This window comes from Chaetodon auriga, chromosome 4 (assembly GCF_051107435.1).
Source record: "Chaetodon auriga isolate fChaAug3 chromosome 4, fChaAug3.hap1, whole genome shotgun sequence".
Taxonomy (NCBI): Eukaryota; Metazoa; Chordata; class Actinopteri; order Chaetodontiformes; family Chaetodontidae; genus Chaetodon; species Chaetodon auriga.
The window spans coordinates 29,104,259-29,131,121 of record NC_135077.1 but is presented as its reverse complement, the minus strand read 5'-3'; the positions used below and the strand labels follow the sequence as shown (position 1 = coordinate 29,131,121).

At 43.5% G+C, this 26,863-nt stretch overlaps 1 protein-coding gene across 3 annotated transcripts in view; it reads right to left on the bottom strand.

Annotated features, from left to right (window-relative positions):
- The window catches only part of LOC143319772 (uncharacterized), a 39,827-nt gene extending 14,425 nt beyond the window's left edge, over nt 1–25,402 (bottom strand). For 2 of the 3 annotated variants that reach the window (XR_013077102.1, XM_076728983.1), the window contains exons 1-2: nt 24,916–25,334; nt 22,661–22,791 (exon numbers count right to left, since the gene is read on the bottom strand). Coding sequence is in view for 2 of the 3 variants with exons in the window: in XM_076728983.1 (XP_076585098.1) it covers nt 22,661–22,791; nt 24,916–25,210 (426 nt within the window). In the remaining variant the exon portion in view is untranslated. Of the gene's footprint in view, nt 1–22,660; nt 22,792–24,915 lie in introns of all 3 variants that reach the window. The other variant, XM_076728982.1, reaches the window with a different exon arrangement.
- Nucleotides 25,403–26,863: the final 1,461 nt, after the last annotated feature.

Sequence of the window (26,863 nt, the reverse complement as noted above, 5' to 3'; positions counted from 1 at the left end):
AAGCCATGGCTCCCATTAACACAGTTAACAACGAGGCATTCAAAGAGATGATCAAAACGCTGGACAAAAGATACGAGATGCCATCCAGAAACTACTTCTCAAAGGTGGCATTGCCAGCGCTGTATAAACAATGCCGGGAGGAAATCCGAAAAGAAATAGCAGATCTCCCGTTCTATGCGACCACGACCGACCTATGGTCAAGTAGGACCATGGAGCCGTACATGTCCCTGACGATCCATTACATTGACGAGGATTTTGAAATTAAAACTCGCTGCCTGCAGACGTCATTTTTTCCGGAGGATCACACGGGAGAAGCTATTGCTCAAGGCTTGGTAGAAGCACTAGCTTCTTGGGACCTGCAACAGGAGAGACTTGTCTGCATCACAACCGACAACGGGGCCAATGTCGTCAAGGCAGCAGCTCTCAATCAGTGGACAAGACTTCAGTGCTTTGGACATAGGCTCCACTTAGCAATTGGTGAGTAGTGTGGTTACATTTAACATTTTAATTCGTGGGGCTCCATCTTATTGCACATTGAGCCATAGTAAGAACACACATTCACCCTCACTGAACCAGAGGCAATTATCAAACCATATTTATATGTTTTATAAAACCATAGGCCCATATCAAACCAAACTGTATGGTGGGGTATGCAAACATTTTAAATTCATCTTTGACAATGTTTATCTTACCTTTACCTGTAAAACACACATTCACACCGCAAGTGTGTTTGTGATACTATGCCAAAGAATTATTAAAAATAAAAATACTATGAAATGTAGGCTATAACTATTTTGACTGTATAACACAAAGACAAATATTAATGTGCACATATTATGGATAACTCATCATGGTGTTTGTTTCTGTGTGTGTGTGTGTGTGTGTGTGTGTGTGTGTGTGTGTGTGTTTCACAGAGAATGCAATGAAGCATCAACACATTGATCGTGCCATGGGGGTCTGCAAAAAGCTTGTTAGCTGTTTCTCCTACAGTTGGAGGCGCAAAAGGGAGCTTGCACAGGCTCAAAAGGAGCTGAAGCTGCCAGAACATGGGTTGAAGACGGAGTGCCCCACAAGGTGGGGATCAAGGCAGGCAATGATAGCAAGAGTCCTGGAGCAGCACAAGGCCATTTCTCATGTCCTATCTTCAGACCGAAAAGCAAGAACCCTCATCCCAACATGGCAGGATACTGAAATCCTGGAATCAATCAACCAAGCTCTCCAACCTCTGCTTGAATTCACCGATGCACTGTCAAGTGAGAAGTATGTCAGTATCTCCTTTGTTAAACCAGTACTCCACCTGTTCAGCACATCCATCCTCAAAACAACTGACGATGCTTCAACCCTCACCAATACCATCAAAACCAAAATCCTTACATACTTGGAGGAGAAATACCAGGATCCTGAGACACAAGAACTGCTAGACATGGCATCTGCTGTCGACCCTCGCTTCAAGATGAGATATGTGAATGAGAACAGAATTGCACCAATCCAGGCCAGGCTCATCTCTGAGATGGTTGCCTCTGCAAACATGGTTTGTAAAAATGACTTAATTATATACATATGTACAGAATGTACAATACATATAATAATGTTGATTAAATACATTACAATCTGCTAAAAGATGATTGAAATGTGGTAATAAATACAGACAGTCATTAAATATGTTGCCTAAGACTGATTTTGTTTTCTTTTTCTTATTTTAAACATCATTTACTCTTGAAGGAGATGGGCCCAACTGATCCATGTGGAGGCACCACAGGCAATGCAGAGGATGGACCAAGTGGACCTAAGCGACGGAAGACGTTGGGGAGCTTTTTCAAAGGCTTTGGTGGAAGCACATCATCCTCTCCTAACCAGGAGCAGCAGACTGTGGCATCTGAGCTGCAGGCTTACCTTCAGTGTGCCAGCCTTGACAGCGAAAAGGACCCACTGGACTGGTGGAAAGAACACGGGAAATTGTATCCTAGGGTGTCAAAGCTGGCGAAAAAGTACCTCTGCATCCCTGCTACCAGTTCCCCATCAGAACGGGTGTTCAGCACAGGGGGAAATATAGTCACATGCCTTCGGGCATCCTTGAAGCCAGAACATGTGGACAGGCTTGTCTTTCTGGCCAAAAATCTGTAGGCCCACCTTATGTTATTGTCCTCATGCTGTAACTACCGCAATTCACTGAAATCAGCAGTTCAGTTTTATTTTGTTATTCCGTTACGTCAGTGTTTCTCAACCGGGATGCTACAGCCTCCCAGGGTGTGTTCGGAAGCCCTAGGGAGGCAGTGAGAAGGATACAGCTTACAGGAGGTGGTGCTTAGTGACATTTGGGACAGTTAGTCCATTTTATTTTATAATACTGAGGTGTTGTAGGGTTCAAGAGGGTGTATGGAGGCCTATGTTGAGGCTCAGGGGTCGTTAATTCAAAAAAGGATGAGAAAAACTGTCTCATATAGTAAATTCCTTGGTTATGTTTCATTTTGTGGCCTTAAACTACATTCACTCTGCACTGGATAATTGATTATTGTTTTTTTAAAGAAGTGCAATAAAAAAAAAAATAATAAAAAAAAACTTTTGCATAATCGTGATTATAATCGAAATCGTGATTTTGATCCAAATAATCGTGATTATCATTTTTTCCATAATCGTGCAGCCCTACAGGACGGTAGCTGCCACATTGTTGTGGGTCCCTATCTTTTGTATGAATTAAAGTCATTAAAGCTGTCTGCATGCTATCTGGAAGAGAGCCTCTTTCTAAGGCATCCTTATGGACTCTAAGCAGTTTTGGGGCAAGAATATCTGAAAAAACCTTATAAAACTCAGCTGGAAGGCCGTCCTCCCCTGGAGATTTCCCACCCTGTAGGTTCTGTATAGCCTTTTTAACCTCCTCCAATGCAATATCTACTCCAATTTGGCCCTGTTCCTTGTGTGATAGGGTTGAGCAATGTACTTTGGATAAAAAGGAACCAATATCTTGAGTATTTGGGTTGTCTGATTTATGAAGACTTAGAGATAAAAAGTGGCAAATATAGCATTTACATTTGTATTATCTGTTTTCAGTTCACCTCTATCATTCTGTATCCCTGGTATAATTGATTGAGTATACTGCAAGAAACCTCCCTGTTCTCTCCCCTTGTTCATAATATTTGTGTTTAGTTGTAAATAATGTGCATTCAACTTTCCTCTGTAATTTAGAGTTGTATTCCACTTTCAATTTGTTTAGCTCAAGAAGAATGGAGTTGTCAGATTGGGCAGAATGCATATTTTCCATTTTTTTAACGTCCATCTCCAATTCGTGGAGACGTTGAACAGATTTCTTTTTCAGATATGAACAGTGTTGAATAAACTGACCACTAATCACAGCCTTAAATGCATCCCACTCCACGGCTGGATTTGATACCGAGCCCTCATTATTCAGCCAATAATCCAGTATCTCACCTTTCATAAATTCCACTGACTGCTCATCCCTGAGCAGGGTGAGTTAAATCTCCACCTAGTGGGCTGACATTTTGATAACTGTCCTAAGTGTAGTGCCATCCCCACCGGTGCATGATCTGATATTAAAACGGTACCTATAGTTGTTTGTTCAGTGATAGAGAGTAGTGATTTTTAGATCAGAAAATAATCTACTCTTGAATAAGACATGAGTGGGTGAGAATAAAAGGTAAATTCCCTGTCCGAAGGGTGGAAAAATCTCTAAACATCTACTAAATCTAGCTCCTCTTCTAATGTAACAATTGCTTTTCATGCCCGTGAGTGATGTGTAATACCCTGTTTGTATGTCCCCACCTAATACTATATATGGATTTCCGAACTGTGTAATTGCATTGCTAACATCTATGAAGAAACCTGGCCGGTCTGCTGTTGGAGCATGAATGTTCATAAAAGTACATCTAATACCAAAGAGTTCAGTATCCATAGCTATCCTTCTCCAAACTTCATCTGATTGTTGTTTGAGTATTTTAATATTAAAGTTCTTCAGAATTAAAATGGCAACCCCCCTCTGACTAGAAGACCCGACCCTATAGAGAACTCTCACAACCCAGTCCCTTTGCAGTAATAATGAATCCTTCTTTTCCAAATGAGTCTCCTGCAGGAAGACCAGAACAAAACACTGTGTCATCCAAGAGAGTACGGCGTTTTCCCAACAACAAGCCCTGGGTGACCCCTGAACTGAAGGCTCTGCTAAATGAAAAGAAGAGGGCCTTCATCTCAGGGGACAAGGAGGAGCTGCGGAGAGTACAGCGGGAGCTGAAGTATAACATCAGGAGGTGTAAGAAAAACTACAGAGAGAAACTGGCGCAGTGCCTGAAGAAGAACAATGTTCGAGATGTGTGGAGAGGTCTGAAACATATCTCAGGCCATGGCAGAAGTGGGGATGGACAAGCCACCACTGGAGATCAGGCCTGGGCAAATGAGTTAAACTTGTTTTTTAATAGATTTGACTCTGTCCCCACTCCAGCCCCCTTTCACTGGGGCCCCACTTCTTCACACCTCTCCAGGCAAGTCGTCTCCCCTCAACTACAGTCCTTAACACCTCAGCTCCCCTCAGACCACTCTGCTCCAACCCCCGTTGTCATCAAGGTCCCACCACCACCACCACCTACAGCTCTGGACAACCCCCCACAGTTACCCCCCTCCCCCCTCCCCCCTCTCCATCACTATGGACCAGGTGAGGAGGGAGCTCAGGAAGACAAAGGCCAGGAAAGCCACAGGCCCAGACGCCATCAGCTCCAGGGTGCTCAGGGAGTGTGCAGACCAGCTAAGTCAGGTGGTTCTGTACATGTTCAACCTGAGCCTCAGTCTGGAGAGAGTCCCAGCCCTGTGGAAGACCTCCTGTGTGGTGCTGGTTCCAAAAACAGTCCATCCCAGGGAACCAAGCCACTACAGACCTGTCGCCCTAACCTCCCACCTCATGAAGACCATGGAGAGGATCGTCCTCAGCCACCTCCGTGCCCAGGTGAGCTCTGTGCTGGACCCGCTGCAGTTTGCATATCGACCTGGCATCGGGGTGGACGACGCCATCACCTACCTGCTACACCGGGCCCTGTCTCACCTGGAGTCCCCTGGGAGCACTGTGAGAGTCATGTTTGACTTCTCCAGTGCTTTCAACACCATCCAGTCTTCAATGCTGTGGGAGAAAATGGAGGTGGCTGGTGTGGACCAACAGCTGGCCGCATGGACCATTGACTACCTCACTGACAGACCACAGTATGTGAGGCTACACAGCTGTGTGTCAGATGTGGTAGTCAGCAGCACAGGGGCCCCCCAGGGAACGGTGCTGTCACCGTTCCTTTTCGCCCTCTACACCTCGGACTTCATGTACAACTCCACCCTCTGTCATCTGCAGAAATTCTCTGATGACAGTGCCATTGTTGGCTGTGTGTTGGAGGAGAATGAGCAGGAGTACAGGGGGGTCATCACGGACTTCATGGACTGGTGTCAGCAGAACCACCTGATCCTAAACACCAGCAAAACCAAGGAGATGATTATTGATTTCCGAAGGAAACCTTCCCCTCACACACCGGTGAACATCCAGGGCTCGAACATTGACATGGTGGACTTATTTAAGCACCTGGGTGTTCACCTCAACAATAAACTGGACTGGACAGACAATACTAACGCCCTGTACAGGAAGGGCCAGAGTCGTCTACATCTGCTGAGGAGACTGAGGTCCATTGGTGTGTGCAGGGCTCTACTCCGGACTTTCTATGACACTGTGGTGGCCTCTGCCATGTTTTATGCCATAGTGTGCTTGGGAGGGGGCAGCCCGGACAGAGACAGGAACAAAGTGGTTAAGAGAGCCCGCTCTGTCCTGGGCTGCCCACTGGACTCCATCGAGGAGGTGGCGGACGGAAGGATGTTAGCCAAGCTGACATCCATCATGGACAACTCCTCCCACCCCTTGCACCACACTGTGAGGACCTTGAGCAGCTCCTTCAGCATAAGACTTTTACATCCCCAGTGCAGGAAGGAGCGCTACCACAGGTCTTTCCTGCCCACAGCCATCAGACTGTATAACAGTGCACAATAACATAAACTCAAATGCAAATTGTACTGATCACATCTCACATTTTTCCTGTTTACATGTGCAATCGTCATTTTTAAATGAGTAGTATGATATTTGTTAAACTTTCCATTCCCACTAATACCAATTTGATCTTTTCCCACTTTTCCAACTCTTCATACCTCTTCAGCTACCTCTTCAAATTTAAACTGTTTTTCATCCTTTATCACTTTCCCACTTAAATCACTCAAAATATTCATACTCTTTTCAACTTTAGCTACTCAATCATACTTCAAGCCAGAAACACCAATCAAATCTTATAATGTTCCAAATAAATCATACATTGTGATTTTTATTAACCTTTTAAATCCCATTCATAGTAATTACGACCCCACCTTTCTAACTTCTTACTCCTTCTGCTGCACCTTCATATAAAAATAACAAGCAGTGCAGTTAAGCTCCCAGCCATTATTCATACTCCTTCAGATACTTTAAACCAGTAATACAGTTTAGCTCCCATCCATTGGTCAAGCAATGCAGTACATCTCTCGGACTTTACTGTATTCTATCCTTCATGCCACTTTTTCAGCTATTCATACTTTTCCACTCATTCATTTAAGCCAGACACCAAAATTTAAATTTAAATCTTTCACAATTTTCTACCATTCCCCTAGTGTTGGTGAGTCCACCTTGTACCACCTCTTCGTAAAAGCTTTTTGACAAGCTGCCAGCAAAACTTTCAGCAAATGTGTCTTCACTTAACACAGTATTACAGTACTATACATGACCGAGGTTCATCATAGGCCAGAATTGTGATGAAATATAAACATTACTCCAAAACTGTACAATTTCAGGACACAGACAAAATACATGGGGATGGTCTACATTCATTGCTCCAAAATCTCTCAAAATGGTTGTGCTGTTAACAAATATTTGCTTTTAGGTTGGTGTGTTTTCCAAATATACAACTAAGTCATCTTCTGTAACATTCACACCTAGTTGTTTTTCCCGTTTCAGCTGTACATATAGTGTTGTGTTTCCTATCCTCTACATTAGGTGGTGATATAATGTGGCCAATTTGTGCTGCATGAAAGTATTCCCTGGAATTTGATAATAGCATACCTCCTTCACTTTTCCCAACCCGTAATATTTCAAATTTGACTCATGACCTCATGGCCAAACTTTAGTCCAGCCCTGATTTGTTTCTCAGGTATCCTGACTGGTAATGACTGAAATAAGTAGAGGAGTCATGGGCGTATATTCATTGTCTTAGTATCCGTGCCTTTAAGGTCTTTATTCTGCTCAATTTCTTGTGCTTAAGGTTCTACAAAAATTGCGAATAAGGTCAGCAAAAGACAGCATCCCTGTCTGATGAACCTCTCAAATATAGTATTAGTAAGACTGCCATCTATTTTTATCCTTGCAGGTGGTTTTTGGTAAAGTGTTTTGATGGAATGGATGGCCTTATGTTTCAATCCAAATTTCTCGAGTACCTGATACAGAAATGGCCAGTACACACTGCCAAATGCCCTCTCTGCATCATGACTTATTAAGGCTGCACTAATCTTTTAGTGTTTAACATGTTCTATGGTGTGTAGGGTTCTCCTTATGTTGTCTTGGGTTTGGCATCCCTTAATAAGGCCAGTCTGATCTTCATCTATGATGTCATTCATAACCTGGTAGATCATTTATATCCTTTTGCAATAATGGAGGTAAATAGCTTCTAAACTATATCTTTCAATATTGAGATGGGTCTATAACCTAATCAAGTCTCTCCATTCTTTCACTTAGGAATCACTGATATTACATCTTCCTTCCAGGATGGTGAAAATTCACCATATTCAAGTGTATAATTAAATGAGGACTCCAGTAGTGGTAAAAGTTGGTCACTGAATGTTTCACACCACTCAAATTGTATACCATCACTGCCAGGGAACCTTTTTGTTTCTAGTCTACTTATAGCTTTCTCTATTTCGGATTTTGTAACAAATAAAATTAGAACGTCATTCTGATTTTTTCATATTGCCTTAATCCAGTTTCTGTATAGAAAAGCTCTCATTTTCAAGGCTTAGCCTTTAAATTTCATTCTTTCAGGACTTGATAAAGCAGAATGATACCAGAGAAACTGCAAAGAATGAATTAATTTACAAGGAACAAAACTATTAACAAAAATCTCACACAGTGTGGAATGGCAAACCAAAAACGCACTCAAACTGAGTGGAATTTGCAAAAGAAACTGCACTGGAGAACTAAGGCAGAATGGCACACCGAACAGGGCTAGAGAACGCTGAAACAGAGAACACGGTTAGGATAGAGTCCAAAACTCAACAAAAATATTCCAGAAGTTTCTGAAGATCTAAACTATCTGATTTGTAAATATATCCCTTATCTTATGAGGGTTAGGGTTAGCTCTTTTCTGATAATCTAGTTGTTCTAGGCCCCACCTCACAGAAGGAGGTTTTAGAAATCATGTTTTGTTTTCTGTCTCTAAGGTTAATAATTGTCTATACTATCCCTAATTTCTCTACTTTTTGGAGGCATTATGGAGTGTTGTGTATTCTTTTGTTGTTTTAAGTGTTTTTTCCTTTTCCTTTTTATTGTTTTCTTTCTTTTGCCTTTCTGATGGATGCTGTCTTAGCTATAAGCTTGCCTCTCATGACTGTTTTTAGAGCATCCCACAAAATAACTGGGTTAACCTCCCCGTTTTCATTTTCGTTATGATATGTTGTGTCTTCAACGATTGGTTTATTATCATTGAAGACACAACATTTAACCTACACAATGTATTTTTTCTCCTGCTGTTTTTATTTGACTTGGAGATAAATGGCACACTGATCTGATACGTCAGCTTCTATAATTTCACACTCAACCTCAACTCACACCTCACCACCTCTAATTACCAAGCCAGATCTGTCATCAATATCCTTTGTAATATTGTTTAACACATTGAGCTGTATTAGCATGGTGAGATTAGTGTGGTGTTTATTTAGGAGGCAGTGCTGTATGTTAATTAGCTCTCAGAGTGCAGTTACATTTAGGCTAGTGCTTGATTAGGTGTGGCTGGTGGTGGCTGGTTTGTTTATATAGGACTGTGTAGTCTCCTGTGTTCAGTTCTGCAGTGTTGCCATTTTTGTGTGATGCGTTGGCATCATATTTGAGTAGTGTGTGTGTGTTGTGTTTGCAGCTAACTTGGCTAGCCATACATTGTCACCAGATATATATATATATATATTGTGATTTATTGTGTGTTAATCTGTATACACGTAGGTTCGGTGTAGCATCCAAAGTCGGAGCTATACATTGTTGTGCTATTGTAGGCAGGGTTGTGACACCTCTGAGGGTTGTCATGTTCACCTAATGTAATTTCAGTTAATCAGAGAGGCACTATTTGTTTTTAGTTAGCAGTATTTACTGTATAGCTAATATGTGTGTGTGATGGTCTGTGTATTTCTAACATTTTGTAAATTGGACACATTAGACGTTGAAGAATACTGCACCAGGCTTTCTAGCCGTAGTGAGCTCTTCAGGTTGAAGAAAGATAATTTGGTTGCTATAGCCCAATATTATGAGGTAGCCACTGGGCCTAGAATGAAAGTGACTGAGGCTACACAGCTGATTGGGGATCGCCTGAATTTGCCTGATCCAGAGAGATTCAGCAAGAAGAAGATGGCGAAAATTGAGCTGGAAAGAGAGAAGCTCCTAATTAAATTAAATTAAAAGAGGAGGAGCAAAAGACAGAGCAAGCCCGCTTGGCATTAGAAACAGACAAAGTTCTGTCTCAGAATCCAACTTTGCAACCAGCCTCAGAAAACCACTTTGACCCAAATAGCTGCCTACGATTAATACCAAAGTTTAATGTAACTGAGGTTGGTGTTTTCTTTGAAGCCTTTGAAAGAATTGCAGAGGAGATGAAATGGCCACAGGAAAAAGTGGACCTTGTTGATTCTGGGGAGTCTGGAGGGAAATGCTCAGGAAGCGTATGCTGCTTAAAGATTATGATGTGCTAAAGAAAAATGTATTAGCAACGTACAAGCTAGTTCCAGAAGCGTACTGCCAGCTTTCCCTGAAAAGGAAAACTGCTGAATCTTTCTTTGAGTTAGCTAAAAGACAGGAGCTGGTGTTTGGCAGGTGGCTTGCCTCTACTGAGACCACCACTTTTAAGGATCTCTGTGCACTTGTGCTCACCAAGCAATTTAAAAAGTGTGTGCCCCAGCCCACAGAAATATATCTTAAGGAGCGGCATGAGAAACATCTCAGAAAAGCAGCCACATTAGCTGACCAGTATGAGCTAACTCACCATAGCATGTCTGATAGAGGAAGATCTTTCAGACAAGACAGGGAAGCTGAACAAGATTCTGGCATGGTGGGGCGAAATGTTTCTGGCTTTAAGAAATTTTCTGACCAACACCATCGGGTTTCGATTAAGTCTGAGTGTGTATCCCCTCCTCCCCCTGAGTCAAAAAGAGTTGAGAGAGCTCCTCGAACTGAAGTTTATTGCTTCTACTGTACGAAACCCAGCCACACAAAGTCAGTTTATTGTAAGTTACAGAACAAGGAGGCTAAGCCTGTATCCTGTGTAGGTGTTCGGCCCCAAGTAATTGTTGTTGATCCGTCTAAGGAAGAAGTACTGAAAGATTACAAGGGCTTTGTGTCTCAATGTGCAGTTGCAGTGTCAGAGGATGGCCAGGGCGTCCCAGTTAAGGTGCTTAGGGACTCTGGAGCATCACACACACTACTTTTAAAAGGAGTGCTGGAGTTAGCACCGTCCACTGCGACTGGAGTGTCGGTTGTGGTAAAGGGGGTTGGTGACTGTTATGTTTCCACTCCTAAGCAGAGTTTTTTTTGCTGGTGACCAAGGTAACAGCTGTAGGAGTTATACACACGCTCCCAGTGAAAGGTATTACCTTTCTTTTAGGTAATGACCTAGCAGGCACTAGGGTGCGCCCAAGTGACCCTGAAGACGCTCTGGCGGAAGTAGGGCAGAGAGAAAGTGTGGCCCCTATCGTGTTAGAACAGCCATGCGAAGAACCACAAACTGTAACTTCAGAGAAGCAGCACCCTGAAGTGTTCACAGCCTGTGTTGTGACAAGATCTGGATTACAGTCTCAGGAGCTGCTGGATGTTAATGTAGATGACCTGTAGGTTGACCTGTCTGACACCTTTCTGGCTCAGTTGCCTGGAATGGAGGAAGGCAGTCAATTTACTCGAGAAGCTCTGATTAAAGCATAGTGTCAAGACTCTTCTATAGCATCCCTCTGGAAGACGGCTATGTCTTCAGAAAAAAGCCAAGGGGTAACCACAGGGTATTATTTACATTGCGATGTTTTGATGTGAAAGTGGCACCAATTGCACCGCCCAGCTGATGAACACTGGACAGTACTCTCACAGGTGGTATTATCCAGTGGTTTCAGAAGACAGGCAACACGTTTGGCCCACGAGAGCGCTTGGGCCAGTCATTTTGGTGTCTGGAAACACAGGACAGAATTAAGCAACATTTTTGCTGGCCTGATGTGCGTAAAAATATGACTAATTATTATAGCTCCCGAAAAAAAATACAGCATGATCGAGGCACGAATTTCACATCAAAACCTGTTTCAGGATGTTGTGCGTCAGTTGGGCATTAAGCAGGTGATGTCGTCTGCCTATCACACACAGTCCCAAGGCGCAATAAAGTGGTGTCATCAGACAATCGAGACAATGACAAAAACCTATTATGTGGAGTGCCCTGAGCACTGGGATATGGCTATGCCTTTTCTGTTATTTGCCATTAGGGATGCCACAAATGAGTCGAAAGGTTTCAGTTCATTTGAGTTAGTGTACAGACACAAGGTCCAAAGCCCACTCAATGATGAAGGAAAAGGGTTACTCTTTTCAACACCTCAGAATGACACACTGTAGTATGTAGCAAAAGACTACAGCCAGTTTGTGCAGTGGCTAGGCAGAATGTGCAGGCAGCAAAGAGCAAATATTCAGCATGAAAAACGCCACAGCAACCGTCCAAAGGTTGATGAACACAGTCACAGCAGGGTTAGCCAATATCGTAATATATATTGATGATGCTGTCATGTTTAGCTCGCCATGGACGGATCACATTAGTGCACATTAATCAGCTGTTTGATTGGAAGCTGCTGGCCTGGTTGTGAATCTCCCTAAGTGCGAGTTTGGGAAGGGCCAAGATACCTACCTAGGCCACTTAGTAGGGAGAGGATCAGTTAGACCTAGACAGGCTAAGGTACAGGCAGATCTACCCACTCCTACAACAAAGAGGTAGTTAATGCACTTACTCGGGATGAGGGGATTTTACTGGCGTTTTGTGCCCAATTTTGCCGATGTTGTCGCTCCCCTAACAAATCTTTTACACAGGTGTAAAATTTGTGTGAATGCCTGAGTGTCAGAGTGCAGTAGAGAAGGTGAAGGCTATCTTGTCATGTGAACCGGTGCTAAAGACCCCCAATTTCTCCGTTCCATTCAGGTTGGCAGTTGACGCCTCAGACCTAGGCATTGAGGCTGTCCTTTCGCAAGCAGATTCACAGGGAATAGAGAAGCCTATAGCTTATTACTCTAAAAAGCTGAATTGTCATCAGCAGCGCTACTCAACCATCAAAAAGGAGGCCCTGGTACTAGCCATACAGCACTTGGAGTTCTACATGGCAGGTAGTCAGAAGGAATTGTTGGTTTATACAGACCATAATCCCCTTGTCTTCATTGAGAAGTTTAAAGGGAAGAACCAGAGGCTTTTCAGGTGGAGTTTGGTGTTACAACCTTATAACTATCTTCCTCGCCAATGTTCGGTCTTTGGTGAACAAAATGGATGAGCTACGACTTCGGATAACGTCACAGAGGATATTTATGGACTGCAACGTCACAATTTTCAGTGAACCGTGGCTTAACAACGGCATCCCAGACAACATGATAGAGCTGCAGGGATGCTGCATCTTCAGAGTGGACAGAACGGCAGAGCGCTCTGGTAAGACCAGGGGCAGAGGACTGTGTATTTACATGAACAAAATTTGGTGTACAGACTCTGCTATCACTGGAAGTCACTGTTCTGCTAATCTGGAATATATGATGATCAAGTGCAGGCTGTTTAATCTGCCTAGAGAGTTCATATCCACTGTGATAACTGTAGCTTATATACCCCCGGATGCTAATGCTAAACTAGAAATGAAAGAACTCTATGCTGCTATCCACAAACAACAAACTGCACACCCTGATTGAGCCTCTATTGTTGGTGGAGACTTCAACCACTCCAGGATGAGGACTGTTCTCCCCAAATTTCATTAGGATGTCTCCTGCTCCACCAGAGGAGACAAAACCCTGGATCATGTCTCTACAAACATTCCTGATGTTTACAAAGCCACCCCCCTCTCCCACCTAGGACAGTCTGATCACCTCTCATTGTTCTTACTCCCAAGTACACACCACTCATCAAACATGTGAAGCTGTCAGTGAGGACTGCTAAAGAATGGCCAGAAGAAGCGGACGCCACACTCCAGCACCAGTTCCAACACACAGACTGCAGTTTGTTCGCCACCCGGGCCACACTGGATTCAGGATCCATTGACTTGGGCTCATATGCCTCCTCTGTTCTGGACTATATTAACACATGTTGACAACGTCACCACCCACAAACCGATAACAACCGTTCCCAACCAGAAGCCTTGGATGAACAGTAAGGTCCGCTTCCTACTAAAGGAACGTTTTCCCCAGAGCTGCTACTCTGCTGAACTCCACCCTCCACTCCACTGCTGTCCTCCAGCAGCCTTGGGGACTTTAATCATGCCTCTCCATCCTCCACTCTGCCCACATTCACCCAGTACGTTACATGTTGCACTAGAGACAATAAGATACTGGATTTGTGCTATGCCAACACCAAGGAGGCATACAATTCATCACCCCTCCCTCCCTTGGGAAGATCTGACCACAACCTGGTTCATCTCCTGCCTGTATACAAACCTCTCGTGCACAGGCAACCAGCTGTGTCCCACACAGTGAAGAGATGGTCCGACAAGGCTGACGAGGCTCTGAAGGACTGTTTCGACACAACTGTGTGGGAGGAATCTTGTGATTCTCACAGAGAGGACATTGATAGTCTCACACACTGCATAACCGACTATATTAACTTCTGTGTGGAAAACACCTTACCCACCAGGATTGTACAGTGTTTTTCCAATAACAAACCGTGGATTAACCCCCAACATAAAGGCTCTCCTCAAGGAGAAGAAGAGGGCCTTTAAGTCAGGAAATAAAGATGAGCTGAAGGCTGTGCAGAGGAAGCTGAGAAGGAAGATCAGAGAGGGGAAAAACACCTAAAGGAGGAAGATGGAGGATCAGCTGGAGAGGCCTAAAAACCATCTCAGCCACAAGGAACCTGACTCCCAAGATGCAGGGGACCAAAAGTGGGCGAATGACCTGGCCATATTCTTCAGTAGAAGAACTTCCACCTCCACCTCCCCCTCTACAACACTCAGCTCACAGCCACCCCCCACTGCTCATCTCATCAACCCCCCCACCCACACCCTCCAGCACGCAGCCCCCCTGCTCCAACCTGTTCCTCACAACAACCCAGGTGAGAAACCAGCTCCAGAGGATCAAGGCGAAGAAGGCTGCAGGCCCAGACGGCATCAGCTCAGCAAGTCCTGTACAGAACAGCTGCGCGGGATTGTTGAACGCATGTTCAATCTGAGCCTGAAGCTGGGGAGAGTGCCACAGCTGTGGAAAACATCCTGCATAGTACCGGTGCCCAAGACTTTGCACCCCAAGGACCTCAACAGATACAGGCCGGTGGCACTAACATCCCACCTAATGATGGACCCTGGAGCAGCTGGTCCTTGTTCACCTCCACCCCCTGGTGAGCCCATCACTGGATCCACTTCAGTTTGCTAACCAGCCTGGCATCGGGGTGGATGACGCTGTCATCTTCCTCCAACGCTGAGCTCTCTCTCACCTGACGAAACCTGGGAGTACTGTGAGAATCATGTTTTTGATTTCTCCAGTGCTTTCAATACCATTCAGCCTGCACAACCATCTCCTCACACACTGGATTCTGGACTATCTCACTAACCGTCCACCGTATGTGAGGACCCGGGACTGTGCGGGAACGGTCCTGGCTCCGTCCCATACTAGGTTGCTAGTTTCTGTATTGACCCTTGTTTAAATTGTTCAGATTTTTTAATATTCCTTGTTTATATTGTTTGTTTGCTATTTAATGTCTTTTTTACTGATGCCCTCTATTTTTTGCTATCCACTTTGCTGCTGTAATACTGGAAATTCCCCACTGTGGGACTAATAAAGGAATATCTTATCTTACTCTTTCAGCTTCATCTTCATACTAAGTTCAACCAGCTGTGCAGTTTAGCTGCCTGCCAAGTCAAGCAATGAAATTCATCTCCCAAGTGAGACTTTCATCCTTCACACCCTTTCCACTTTTCAAACAATCCATTCTCATTTCAACTCCTTTCTATTTATTTATATTTTAAGAAACATCATTCAAACCTTAAAATGCTCCAAATCTTTCATACATTATTTGCATTATTCAACGGTTGAAGCAAGCACTGGAGTTTAGTGCAAACTCTATCACTATCCACCTAGCCAAAGACATGGTCCCACTTAACACTGCAGAAAAAGAAGGCTTCAGGCAAATGATGAAGACAGTGGATCCCAGGTATGAAATACCGAGCAGAAAATACTTCAGCCAAGTTGCAATGCCCGACTTGTACCCATTAACCCGTTCAATACAAGCGACGCCTGTACAGGGGGCAGCGTGAGATGCCCGCAGTTCAGATGATCAATGCTCACGCCATGAAGCACCAATCCTAACTTGTAGCATATGAGAATGATGGGGAGAGACTCAGCTAAAAGCCTCTACCAAGCACTACCACCCAAACAAAACATAATTCATACAGCAATAAATTATATGCACATGTAAAAAAAGACAAAAAATAGCGTATGTCCACTTCAGAGTGTCTGCTGATTTCACCACTTCATGCACACAATATAAGCCTGGTATATGAAAGCAGAGAGTTTGCTGATCACCAAGATGTCTACCTCCTCACTGTGTGACAGAAACTCAGCAAGCTAGCAGCCAAAGAGTAGCAGAAAAAATCTTCGCTCATAAACTCATAAAGTATGTCTTGCCTTTGCTGTTTTGTGGTCAAAAGTTATATTCCAGCTCAAAAAAACGCTGCTAATGTCTCCTCCTATGACTCTGCGTTTGAGATCAATCACAAAGGTCCTGGTTGTTTACATAAAGAGGAGGGGGTTTCTAGAGTGGAGGAAGTGCTCTTCATGCGATAACCTATCTCTGGGGTTACTTCCTTCTGGATTGTCATTGGTGTTACTATGCTGAATTTGGGCGCTGCCCCTCGAATCTCTTGACTCTGACTGGTTGAATGAGGTGTTGATCATCAAAATTGACCAATGGGTTGCTGAGCTATTGACCGGTGAAACTAACCTAGTTTCACCGCTCCATCTCATTTACACATTAATGGGCAGAGTGCTCACAGAGGACACTGCTTACCAGCCCGAGGTGTTATTTTACTGTTTTATTTGCATTTCATCCTTAATGAGAGATAAGAACAATAGCAAGCAGAAAAAAAAGGATGAAAACGTGTTTTCAACAGAGGAGTTTCTCCGTATGCTTGGACAAGATAACGGTACTCTGCCCAGATGCACCCAAATGAGCGCCTGGACATACCTGTGTTAAGCATCTTAAAATTATTCAGTGAAAATTTGAGTGACTGAGTGAACACTGACTGTGTTCGTTCTCACAGCAAAGTCTACCATTCTGCATATTTAACTCTTCCAACTTTTTGAGCATAGCTCTTTTTCTCCACGTCTATTCTCTGATGGCCACTCTGATGAGACCTTAGGGGGCACTGGGAATCATCTTGACTGATAGATGATTCTGAACGCTCATCACCATGGTGGCAGACTTGAAGCATGATGGGACTTTGGCTTGATACAATGAGGTGTTAAAAATATCTGTTCGAATGTGAGCCTGCTGATCTGCACATTCCCTGAGCACCCGACCAGGTATAGTGTCAGGGCCCGGGGCCTTCCATGAGTTCACTCTCCTCAGAGACCTCCACGCATCAGCTGCGTTGAGAGCCTCTTCATCTTGTTGGGGAACAGCTTTCTCCGCAGGAGTGCTGTTTAGTGCATCAAACCTCCTGAAGAAGATATTGAGATTGTTGAGGAAGTCTGGATCATCATCACACGCAGGACGGGCTATCTTGTAGTTTGTGCTAGCCCGTATGCCTTGCCACATATTCCTGGTGTTGGTGGCATCATGGAGGAAATCCTGGATTTTTTGGCTGTGGGCACGTTTTGCTAGTCTAATGGCACGGTTCAAGTTGGCTCTTGCAGTTCTCAGTGCCTCCGCATCTCCAGACTTGAAGGCTGAGTTCCATGCCTTTAGCATTTTTCGTACATCCACAGTCATACAGGGTTTTTGGTTGGCCCGGGTGAAGATATTCTTCATGGTGCTGACTAGGGATGCACATTTTGGATTTTTTTCATGACCGTTAACCGACGCCCTTTAACGATTAATAACCGTTAACCGATAAGATTTAAATGCCCTTCCATGCTGCCATTCCGACATTCCGTCATTCCGACATGCTGCCATTCCGACATACCACCATTTAGACATATCACCATCCCGAAATACCGCTATTCTGACACACAAACGTCCCACCATTCCGACAAGGCTTTCCATGTAAGGAAAGGTTGGAATCAGAGAGTCACTGACTCCGCGCTGTCCGGTGTTGAACTGCAGATTTACGATGACGGCAAATAGTCAGATTACTCATCTAAAATGTAAAAAAAAAAAAAAAAAAGCTACAAGCTTTAGATATAATTTACAGTACTGTAGGCTTCAATCGTCTGCTATTGCTTTTTAAATTATGTCGAGAGCGAGCGCGCTGGTGATTTCTTTAATTGTGTGTTCTGCTTCATTTTCAAAATAAAGTTTGAGCTTCTGAAATCTGATTTTTAAACAGTTCTGATGGAGCTCAATGTTTATCTGGATGATGCGGCTTCATTCCCAACAATTTTACTGTAAACCTGGATGACCCGCGACGTGTCTGGAGATAAAAAAATAATATTCAATGTAATGTGTGTTTTGTGCGTAATTGCATACAAGGATACACACCCTCCCCTACTGTACAACACGAAGGAGACTGGAATTAGTCAGTGACTTCAGGTGTCATCTGCAGAGCTGTCATTGATATCTGTAATATTAATGTTGCATATGATGCCAGCGTGCATGGAGACACACAGGCTCAATGGAGAGCTGCGCTCCAGCTGGCTGCTGTGACAGGTCACTGACACTGTGTTTCTGCTTACAGTCAGTGATCCCTGAGATTCAGACATGAATCTAACATGTTTCACACTAGCCCGAGTTATCTAGCTAGCCCGTTATCTTCTCAGACCGCCACGCGTCACACTTTCTCCCGGCCATCATGGAGGGCAAAGTTCGCTGCGATGGTCCTCCATCGTCTGATGCTGGATGCTTGTTTCTTAAGTGGTACTGCATTGTACTCGTACTGCTGGAGTATTTCAGTGCTGTACCGCATAATTTGCAAATGACCTCCTCCCCTTTCCGGTCGAAACTGTCCCACACAGAACTCCTTTTTGCTCTCTTCATCTTCACTGTAAAGTGGGCTGTGATGGAAAGCATGTGATGGCATGTGTTGCACCTGTCGACACGCCCCCATGAGTTGATTGAATTACGTAGCTTAAAAACAAAATTGACCGTTAATATTAATCGGTTAGAGTTACTGTTATCGGTTAACGGTTAAACGGTTAACCATGTGCATCCCTAGTGCTGACATCATCCACGCATTTGTTGATGTAGGCTGACACTGACATGGCACTCACTAAAGGTTTTTCTCTGATCAGCAGGGGCTTGTATGCAGGAATTAGCATAACGGACAAATGGTCTGAAGAGCCAAGGTGGGGGTGGGGGGCTGCTCTGAATGCATCTTTCATGTTGTTGTAGGCCTTATCTAATGTGTTCACTCCTCTGGTTGCACAATCCACATGCCGGTGGAAATGTGGATTGTGGAAATGTGGAGAACCGTCTTCATGTTGGCCTGGTTAAAATCCCCAGGAGCAATGAGGAAGCCCTCAGTGTGAGTGGATTGCAACTTGCTGATAGCCCAGTAGAGAACACACATAACCTCCTTGTTAGCGCTGGAGGGCACATACACAGCAGTGATGTAAACCAATTAAACCAATGTAAATTCCCTGGGCAGATAGAATGGTCTGCAGAGTACAGTCAAAATCTCAATGTCCAGTGAGCAATAGCTTTCAACATACTTAGCATTATTACACCAGTTGTTGTTGATGTAGATATAAATCCCCCCCCGTAAACACTCCAGAGTGGTTGTATGTACGAAGCCGAAGTCACTGGATGATCGTAATTCCAACAAGAGCTGGCAATCATATACTATTTTGCTCAGATTACCGACTGATTTTGCCACCCTTGGTCGCATATTTTGATTGTAACTGTCGTGGGCCCATGCAGCCGCAGCCAAACAGGGTGCCACCATCTTTGAAGCTTTGATTAATGATCAGAGTAGGCAGTAATTAACAACAAATATCCAGCTCTATACCACACAAGTAAGATACTGAACTTTCTGTTAATAAAACAGAAATGACCTTGAATGCAAAAATCCACCATGGACTACCTCAAGAAATGCAAGCTGAAGGTTTTGGAATGGCCTTCACAGTCTCCAGACTTAAACGTCATTGAAAATCTGTGGGTAGATCTTAAAAGAGCTGTGCATGCAAGATGACCCAAGAATATTGCAGAACTGGAAGCCTTTTGCAAGGAAGAATGGGGGAAAATCCCAAATAATAGAATCCAGAGACTTGTAGTTGGCTATAAAAAGCGTTTAGAAGTACAAGTTTAGCAAGGCGGTGAAAGAGGCTAAACGGCTGTACTCTGAGAAGCTCCAACACCAATTCTCAGCTAACGACTCTGCATCTGTCTGGAAAGGGCTCAGGCAGATCACTACCTACAAGCCTAAAGCCCCACTGATTGACGCCTAGCCAACGACCTGAACCAGTTCTACTGCCGCTTTGAAAGACAAAGGGACAGTCCAGCAACCATCCCCCACGACACCTCTGAACAGCTCCAGCTCCAGTCACCTCCACCAATGCCCACCTTAAAGGCCCCCCCCCTCCCCCTCCCCACCCACCTCAGTGACGACTCTTTCCATCCATGAAAGGGATGTCAACAGACTCTTCAGGAGACAGAACCCCCGGAAAGCAGCTGGACCGGATTCTGTCTCCCCATCTGCCTTGAAGCACTGCGCTGATCAGCTGTCTCCAGTATTCACAGACATTTTTAACACCTCATTGGAGACATGTCACGTGCCAGCCTGCTTCAAGTCTTCAACCATCATCCCTGTTCCCAAGAAGCCAAGGACCACAGGACTTAATGACTTCAGACCCGTCGCCCTGACCTCTGTGGTCATGAAGTCCTTTGAGCGCCTTGTGCTCTCACACCTCAGAGACATCACTGACCCTCTCCTGGACCCCCTGCAGTTTGCCTACAGAGCCAACAGGTCTGTAGACGATGCAGTCAACTTGGCCCTCCACTTCATCCTCCAGCACCTGGACTCCGCAGGAACCTACGCTAGGATCCTGTTTGTGGATTTCAGCTCTGCCTTCAACACCATCATCCCAACTCTGCTTCAGGAGAAGCTCTCCCAGATGAGCGTGCCTGACTCCACCTGCAGGTGGATTACAGACTTCCTGTCTGACAGGAAACAGCACGTGAAGCTCGGGAAACACTTCTCCGACGCTAAGACCATCAGCACCGGATCCCCCCAGGGCTGTGTTCTTTCTCCTCTGCTCTTCTCCCTGTACACGAACAGCTGCACCTCCAGTCACCAGTCTGTCAAGCTCCTGAAGTTTGCGGACGACACCACCCTCATCGGACTCATCTCTGATGGCGACGAGTCTGCCTACAGGTGGGAGGTTGACCATCTGGTGACCTGGTGCAATCAGAACAACCTGGAGCTAAATGCTCTAAAGACAGTGGAGATGGTTGTGGACTACAGGAAGAACTCAACCTCACATGCCCCCATCACCCTCTGTGACTCCACTATTGACACTGTGGAGTCTTTCCGCTTCCTGGGAACTATCATCTCCCAGGACCTCAAGTGGGAGCCGAACATCAGCTCCCTCATCAGGAAAGCACAGCAGAGGATGTACTTCCTACGGCAGCTGAAGAAATTCAGCCTGCCAAAGACAATGATGGTGCACTTCTACACAGCCATCATCGAGTCCATCCTCACCTCTTCCATCACTGTCTGGTACGCTGCTGCCACCGCCAAGGACAAGGGCAGACTGCAGCGTGTCATTCGGTCTGCAGAGAAGGTGATTGGCTGCAATCTTCCATCTCTTCAGGACCTGTACGCCTCCAGGACCCTGAGGCGTGCAGAAAAGATTGTGGCTGATCCCTCTCACCCCGGACACAAACTCTTTGAGACACTCCCCTCTGGCAGGAGGCTGCGGTCCATCAGGACCAAAACCTCACGCCACAAGAACAGTTTTTTCCCGTCTGCTGTCAGCCTTACCAACAAGGCCCGGAACCCCCCCGACACCCTTCACATTCCACCTTGGACTCATTCTGTGACATTGACTGATATAAATATAACTCTATGCGTTACATTAACGCTCAACTTGGACTTCTTTCTGGAAAACAGACTGTGTTTCCGGTAAATAGCAACAACATAAACAGACTTGTGTATGTATATTTAAATCGTTATATTTTATGCTCTTATTTTAGTAGATGTGTCATGCACCAATTTCACCAGAAAAAATTCCTCGTATGTGTAAAAGCGTACTTGGCAATAAAGCTTTTTCTGATTCTGATTCTGGTTTACAAGCTGTAATATCTGCCAGAGGGGGTCTTACTAAGTACTGAAGGTATTGACACTGTAGGGTGCCCAGACTTTGGCACATGCCAAAATGATGTTTTTTATTTTTGTAATTTTGTTCAATTTCTAAAATAAAATGTAACTATGCATTAATGTTGCATAGTTCCTGATAATATTGTTTTTTTTTCCCATATACCAGAGAGACTATAAATATAAATGTTATTTTTTTAATATATAAAATATGCTGTTTTTAAAGGGGTGCCCTGACTTTCGTACACAACTGTAAAAGAAAATGTTGAATGATAATTATTAATTGATAATCATTATTGATTGATCTTTTGATTTATTTTTTTCCATTAATCAATTCATCGTTCAATCCATAGGATATACTGGGAAAAGCTCCATCACAGTATCTTGAGCCAATGAAGACATCTTTAAACGTCTTCTTTTTTGTTCTATTAATTCATTATCAGTATTGCTGCTGATTATTTTTGTTATTTGGTTTGACAGCAGACCCCTGTGCGTGAGATTTAGGTTCAACTCAGATTGAACAAAACCACATCAGAGTAGGGTTGCACATCAACTCCTCTATGAAAAGAGATTAAAGGTGCAAACAAAAATTAAACTGACTTTGTCTGGGAGTATTAATAAGAAACCTTGGGTGGATGCAATCTGTTGTTATGTCAAAGTCCGACATCTCAGTACTCTGCACATAAGAAGATTTAAAAATGGTTTTCTCGTGTTTTCTTGCTGTGCACTGTCAGATAGCTACCTCAGTTTTGGTGGTGGTGACAACCTCCTGATCAGGATCCTGGTCCAGGTTGATAGGCTGGGTCTTCTGCACAGACTGCTGAGCCACTGGATCTTGGTTCAGAAACCTGGTCCTGCCCTGAAGAGAGGGGCCTTGAGGAACACCAGAAAGAGAATAATCAGCCACTAATTATTATAGCTAAACTCAACGTATCTGTTGGTTCTATCGTGTGGTGTTAAAATGGCACAGCTGATTAGTGAGACAAGCTACAGAGTTCTGCAAAATTTAAGAGTTGGTTTCATTTGTGTTACGGCAGGTCAACAGAGTATTGTAATTACATGGGAATATAAAGACACACATAATCACATTCTCCCTGTGTTGCAAAAAGTGGAACTGCTGTGATTTCTTTTAGATATTTCAGAGTAGCGTTGCAGTCGTACACCAGTTTATACAGTAAACTGTGGTGAGAAAATTGACGGTTGTCATCCCACGCAGGTTTGCTTATCTACAGTGCTGAATTCTACAGTAGATGATTATCACACTATAAAAAACTCGTACTGTTGCAACCCTGTTTCAGAGTTGATAGAAAGTGAATTAATATCTTAGTATGTTGCCTCTCATACTGTTATTGAAAAGATCACCAATATTTTTTGAGGCAAACCTGGTGTTAACGGTAAATGCTATTTGTAAAGTACCTTTCTAATCTAATGACAACTTACAGTGCTTTTGCAACACAAGTCTGCATTCACACACACATTCGTAACAAGCGTTACTCATTCATACACACTCACACCTCGATGGCACAGCATCGAGGGAAATTTTGGATAAATGTGGAGTGTCAAGGCCAGGGATCAAACCACCGACCTTCTGATAGGTGGATGACCGCTTTACCTTACCTAGAGTTGATCATATTATGGTCAAATTTCATACAGCCCGCAGCCTCTATCATAAAATGAATCACTTGTGGCCTGCCACACTGTCAATCTGAGTATGTAAATAACATACGTACAAAATGCAATTTTATGTTTCACCAAAAGATGGCAGGAGCACTGTGTAGCCACCCTCTGGCGGTGTGACTCTTGCTGTGACCCTTTCCAGCCAATTTCTAAAATGGTGACCGTGAAGAAAAAATGTGCAAACGAGGAGGTATGCAGTAGACATCACATCTCTGGCTGAGGAGTTCAAATAATGCTTTCAGGATTTTGCAGCTATTGAAAAGGAGATCATGCTTTTCTCCACTCCCTTCTCCCAGTGTGACAGCGAGTGGCACAGTCAACACCAACAGCTCTCTTGTGAACTTTTACCGCCAGCTGGAAAAGGGCAGGTTTCAAGAAATTTGAAGCAAGTCATTTGCTAAGCTTGTTTGGCCCCACATACCTGTGTGAAAAGATATGCTCACACAGGTGATGCCAGATGCACTGTACCAACAGTGAAACACCGTGGAGATTCCATTATGGTATGGGGTTCCATTTGTGGAAACGGCATCGGCAAATTAGTGAAAATCAATGGTATCATGAACAAGACCGTCTACCACAACATCTTAGTGCATCATGGAATCCCTTCTGGACTGAATCTGATTGGGCGTGGGTTCATGTACCAACAAGACAATGACCCTAAGCATACTTCAAAGCTGTGCAGAGACTATTTGACCGAGAAAAAGGAATCTGGAGTACTGGAACTGATGGACTGACCAAGTCAAATTCCGGATTTGAATCCTGTTTGAACAAGTTTGGGATTTAGTAGATTCAAAGATTGATCGCACAAAAGTTTCATCCAAAGCAAGTCTGTGGGAACTGCTAAAAACTATTGCTAGAACTCAGCAACAAAAGAGACCGTCGTAAAGTACATGAAAACAATGGCAGCAAGAATGCAAGCTGTTATCAAGGCCAAAGGAGGCCATACAAAATACTAAGTTTTTTGGTTTTTATGTATCTACTGCACATTCAAAGGACCTGGAACACTGTTTCCGAAAAGAGATGCTGAATTTTTTTTTTTTACATTTTTTACACAATTTTTAATGCTGAGAATAGCGTAAAAAAAATTTCATTGACCTCCACTGTATAGGGGTGGAGGCAGAAACGTCAGGGGTCTCAAAATCAAGCCCCAGAGAAAAACTGTTCTTTAAAGTTGAGGTCTGGCTGAAATAAGATACTGATAGCGTTATTTAACATGCTGCAGCAACTAAAATGCGCCGACGTGCGAACACACTTGGCACAGATTTCTGAGCGGAGATCATGCTGACTAACGTTACCGTCGTAGGTGTCGGGGCTACCTACCGGCCAGTGAGTCCGTGTTCGGGCGGCTGAGCAGACGGACCCCGGGGAAGCGGCTGCTGATGGAGCCCTCTGCTCCCCTCACTCTCTCCGCTCGATACCTGGCGATCTGCAGTTCCAGCAGTTTGATTTTCCTTCGCAGGAACTCGTTCTCCTTCTGTCTACGGGACATTTCCAGGTGAACTACCGCGTATCCATCGTCCACAACTTTACAAATTTCTGCGACGGCTGCATTAGCCAGTACCTCCATGATGGAGGCAATCTGAGAATGGAAATCCATAGCAATCGACATTGCCATTGTCAACACGCGGCCTTTCGGATAAAGAAGCGTATTTTGTCTAAAACCGTTGCCGTGCTATCTGAAACGCATAACTACGTATGTAGCGCGTGGTCCACAGCTGTGTAGTCTTTGTTGAAATACCCGAGGCGAGAGGCAGTCTCGCAGATTACACGACACACCCACTGTACTATCTGACACACCCACTTCTTTACACGACACACCCCCTCTGAAACGCTGTCCTAACCAAACCAGTCAGAGCTTGCGTCATGTACTAGGCGTGTCCTGTAGCTGCTGTGTCCGCAGATAGAGTTGTTTTATTTATTTATTATTTTTTTAAATTATAAATCTTTATTAAGAAATACAAAGTACAGTTACAAATATCTTCCCATATATTGGTGGAGAAGGGGCAAGACCAAAATAAATTAAATATATCTTCAGGCTGTTCTTCACAGAAAGAGCAATTTATATCTATATCTTTTTTTGAATCGTTGTAAAAAAGCTTTAGATGGGTAAAATCTGTGACTTATTTTTGAAAGATACTTCTGTTACTTTATTATTTAACATATATCTAGCTGGCAAACTCGAAATCTTTTTGCAGTCAAGGTTATCAATAAACGTGTTCCAACAAACTACCACATATGGAATTGATACAGCATGTTTCTGAAATAATGAGCGTATATGACAATTATTGTTCCGTGTTGAAGAGAAACAGCTTGACCAATTTCAAGTTTGGTTGGATCAATGGGTAATATCGGTAATATAAATGTTGGATTCTGTCCTGCTATGCCTTTAAATAACATAATTACTCCATCAGGGATTGCACTTATAATAATATCAAATTCAATAATAGGGATTATGATACTATATTGTAAGATAAACTCTTGATATGTCATTAATGACCCATCTGGGTTAAACAACTGACGAACCAGGAGTATGTTATGAGAAAACCAGAAAGGGTTAAATAAGGATTTGTTTCTGTATGTGATGTCTTTATTGTTCCATATGTAGTATTTATGCGGGGAAAAAATATATTTGTAGATCAATGACCAAGAGAGAAGCATCTGTTTATGAAAGTGGGATAGTTTTGAGGGGATTTTTTCAACATTATAATCACAAAGTAAAATGCAATTTAGGCCTCATAATTTCGAAAAAAATAAAATTTGGTATGAAATTCCAAATTGATGATGGGTTCTTGATGAATTGTTTAAGCCAATTTATTTTGAAAGTATTATTTAAAGAGTAAAAGTCTAAAAAGTTAAGGCCACCCTTATCATATGAGTTCATTATTACTGATTTTTTTTTTTTTTTTTTTTTTTTTTTTAAATATAGTGGTTTTTGTTCCTCCACATAAAGTTAAATAACATCTTGTCAATATCTTTTGAGACTTTTTTGTTAACGTCCAGAGATAAAGCAGCATATGTAAGACGGGATATTCCCTCAGCTTTGGTTAGCAAAATTCTACCTCTCAGCGACAAATGTCTTTGCAGCCACTGGTTCAATTTTTTCTGGGTTTTGTCAATAATCAAGTTAAAATTCAGATTACATCTGGCTGCTCTATCTATAGTAATGACTGACTGTCTTTTGCAGGTATATTACAAACAGAAGGGATGTCACAATATTTAAGAGCAAGCAATTCATGTGCAAGCAAAGTCCAGATGCAGCAGAGAAAGT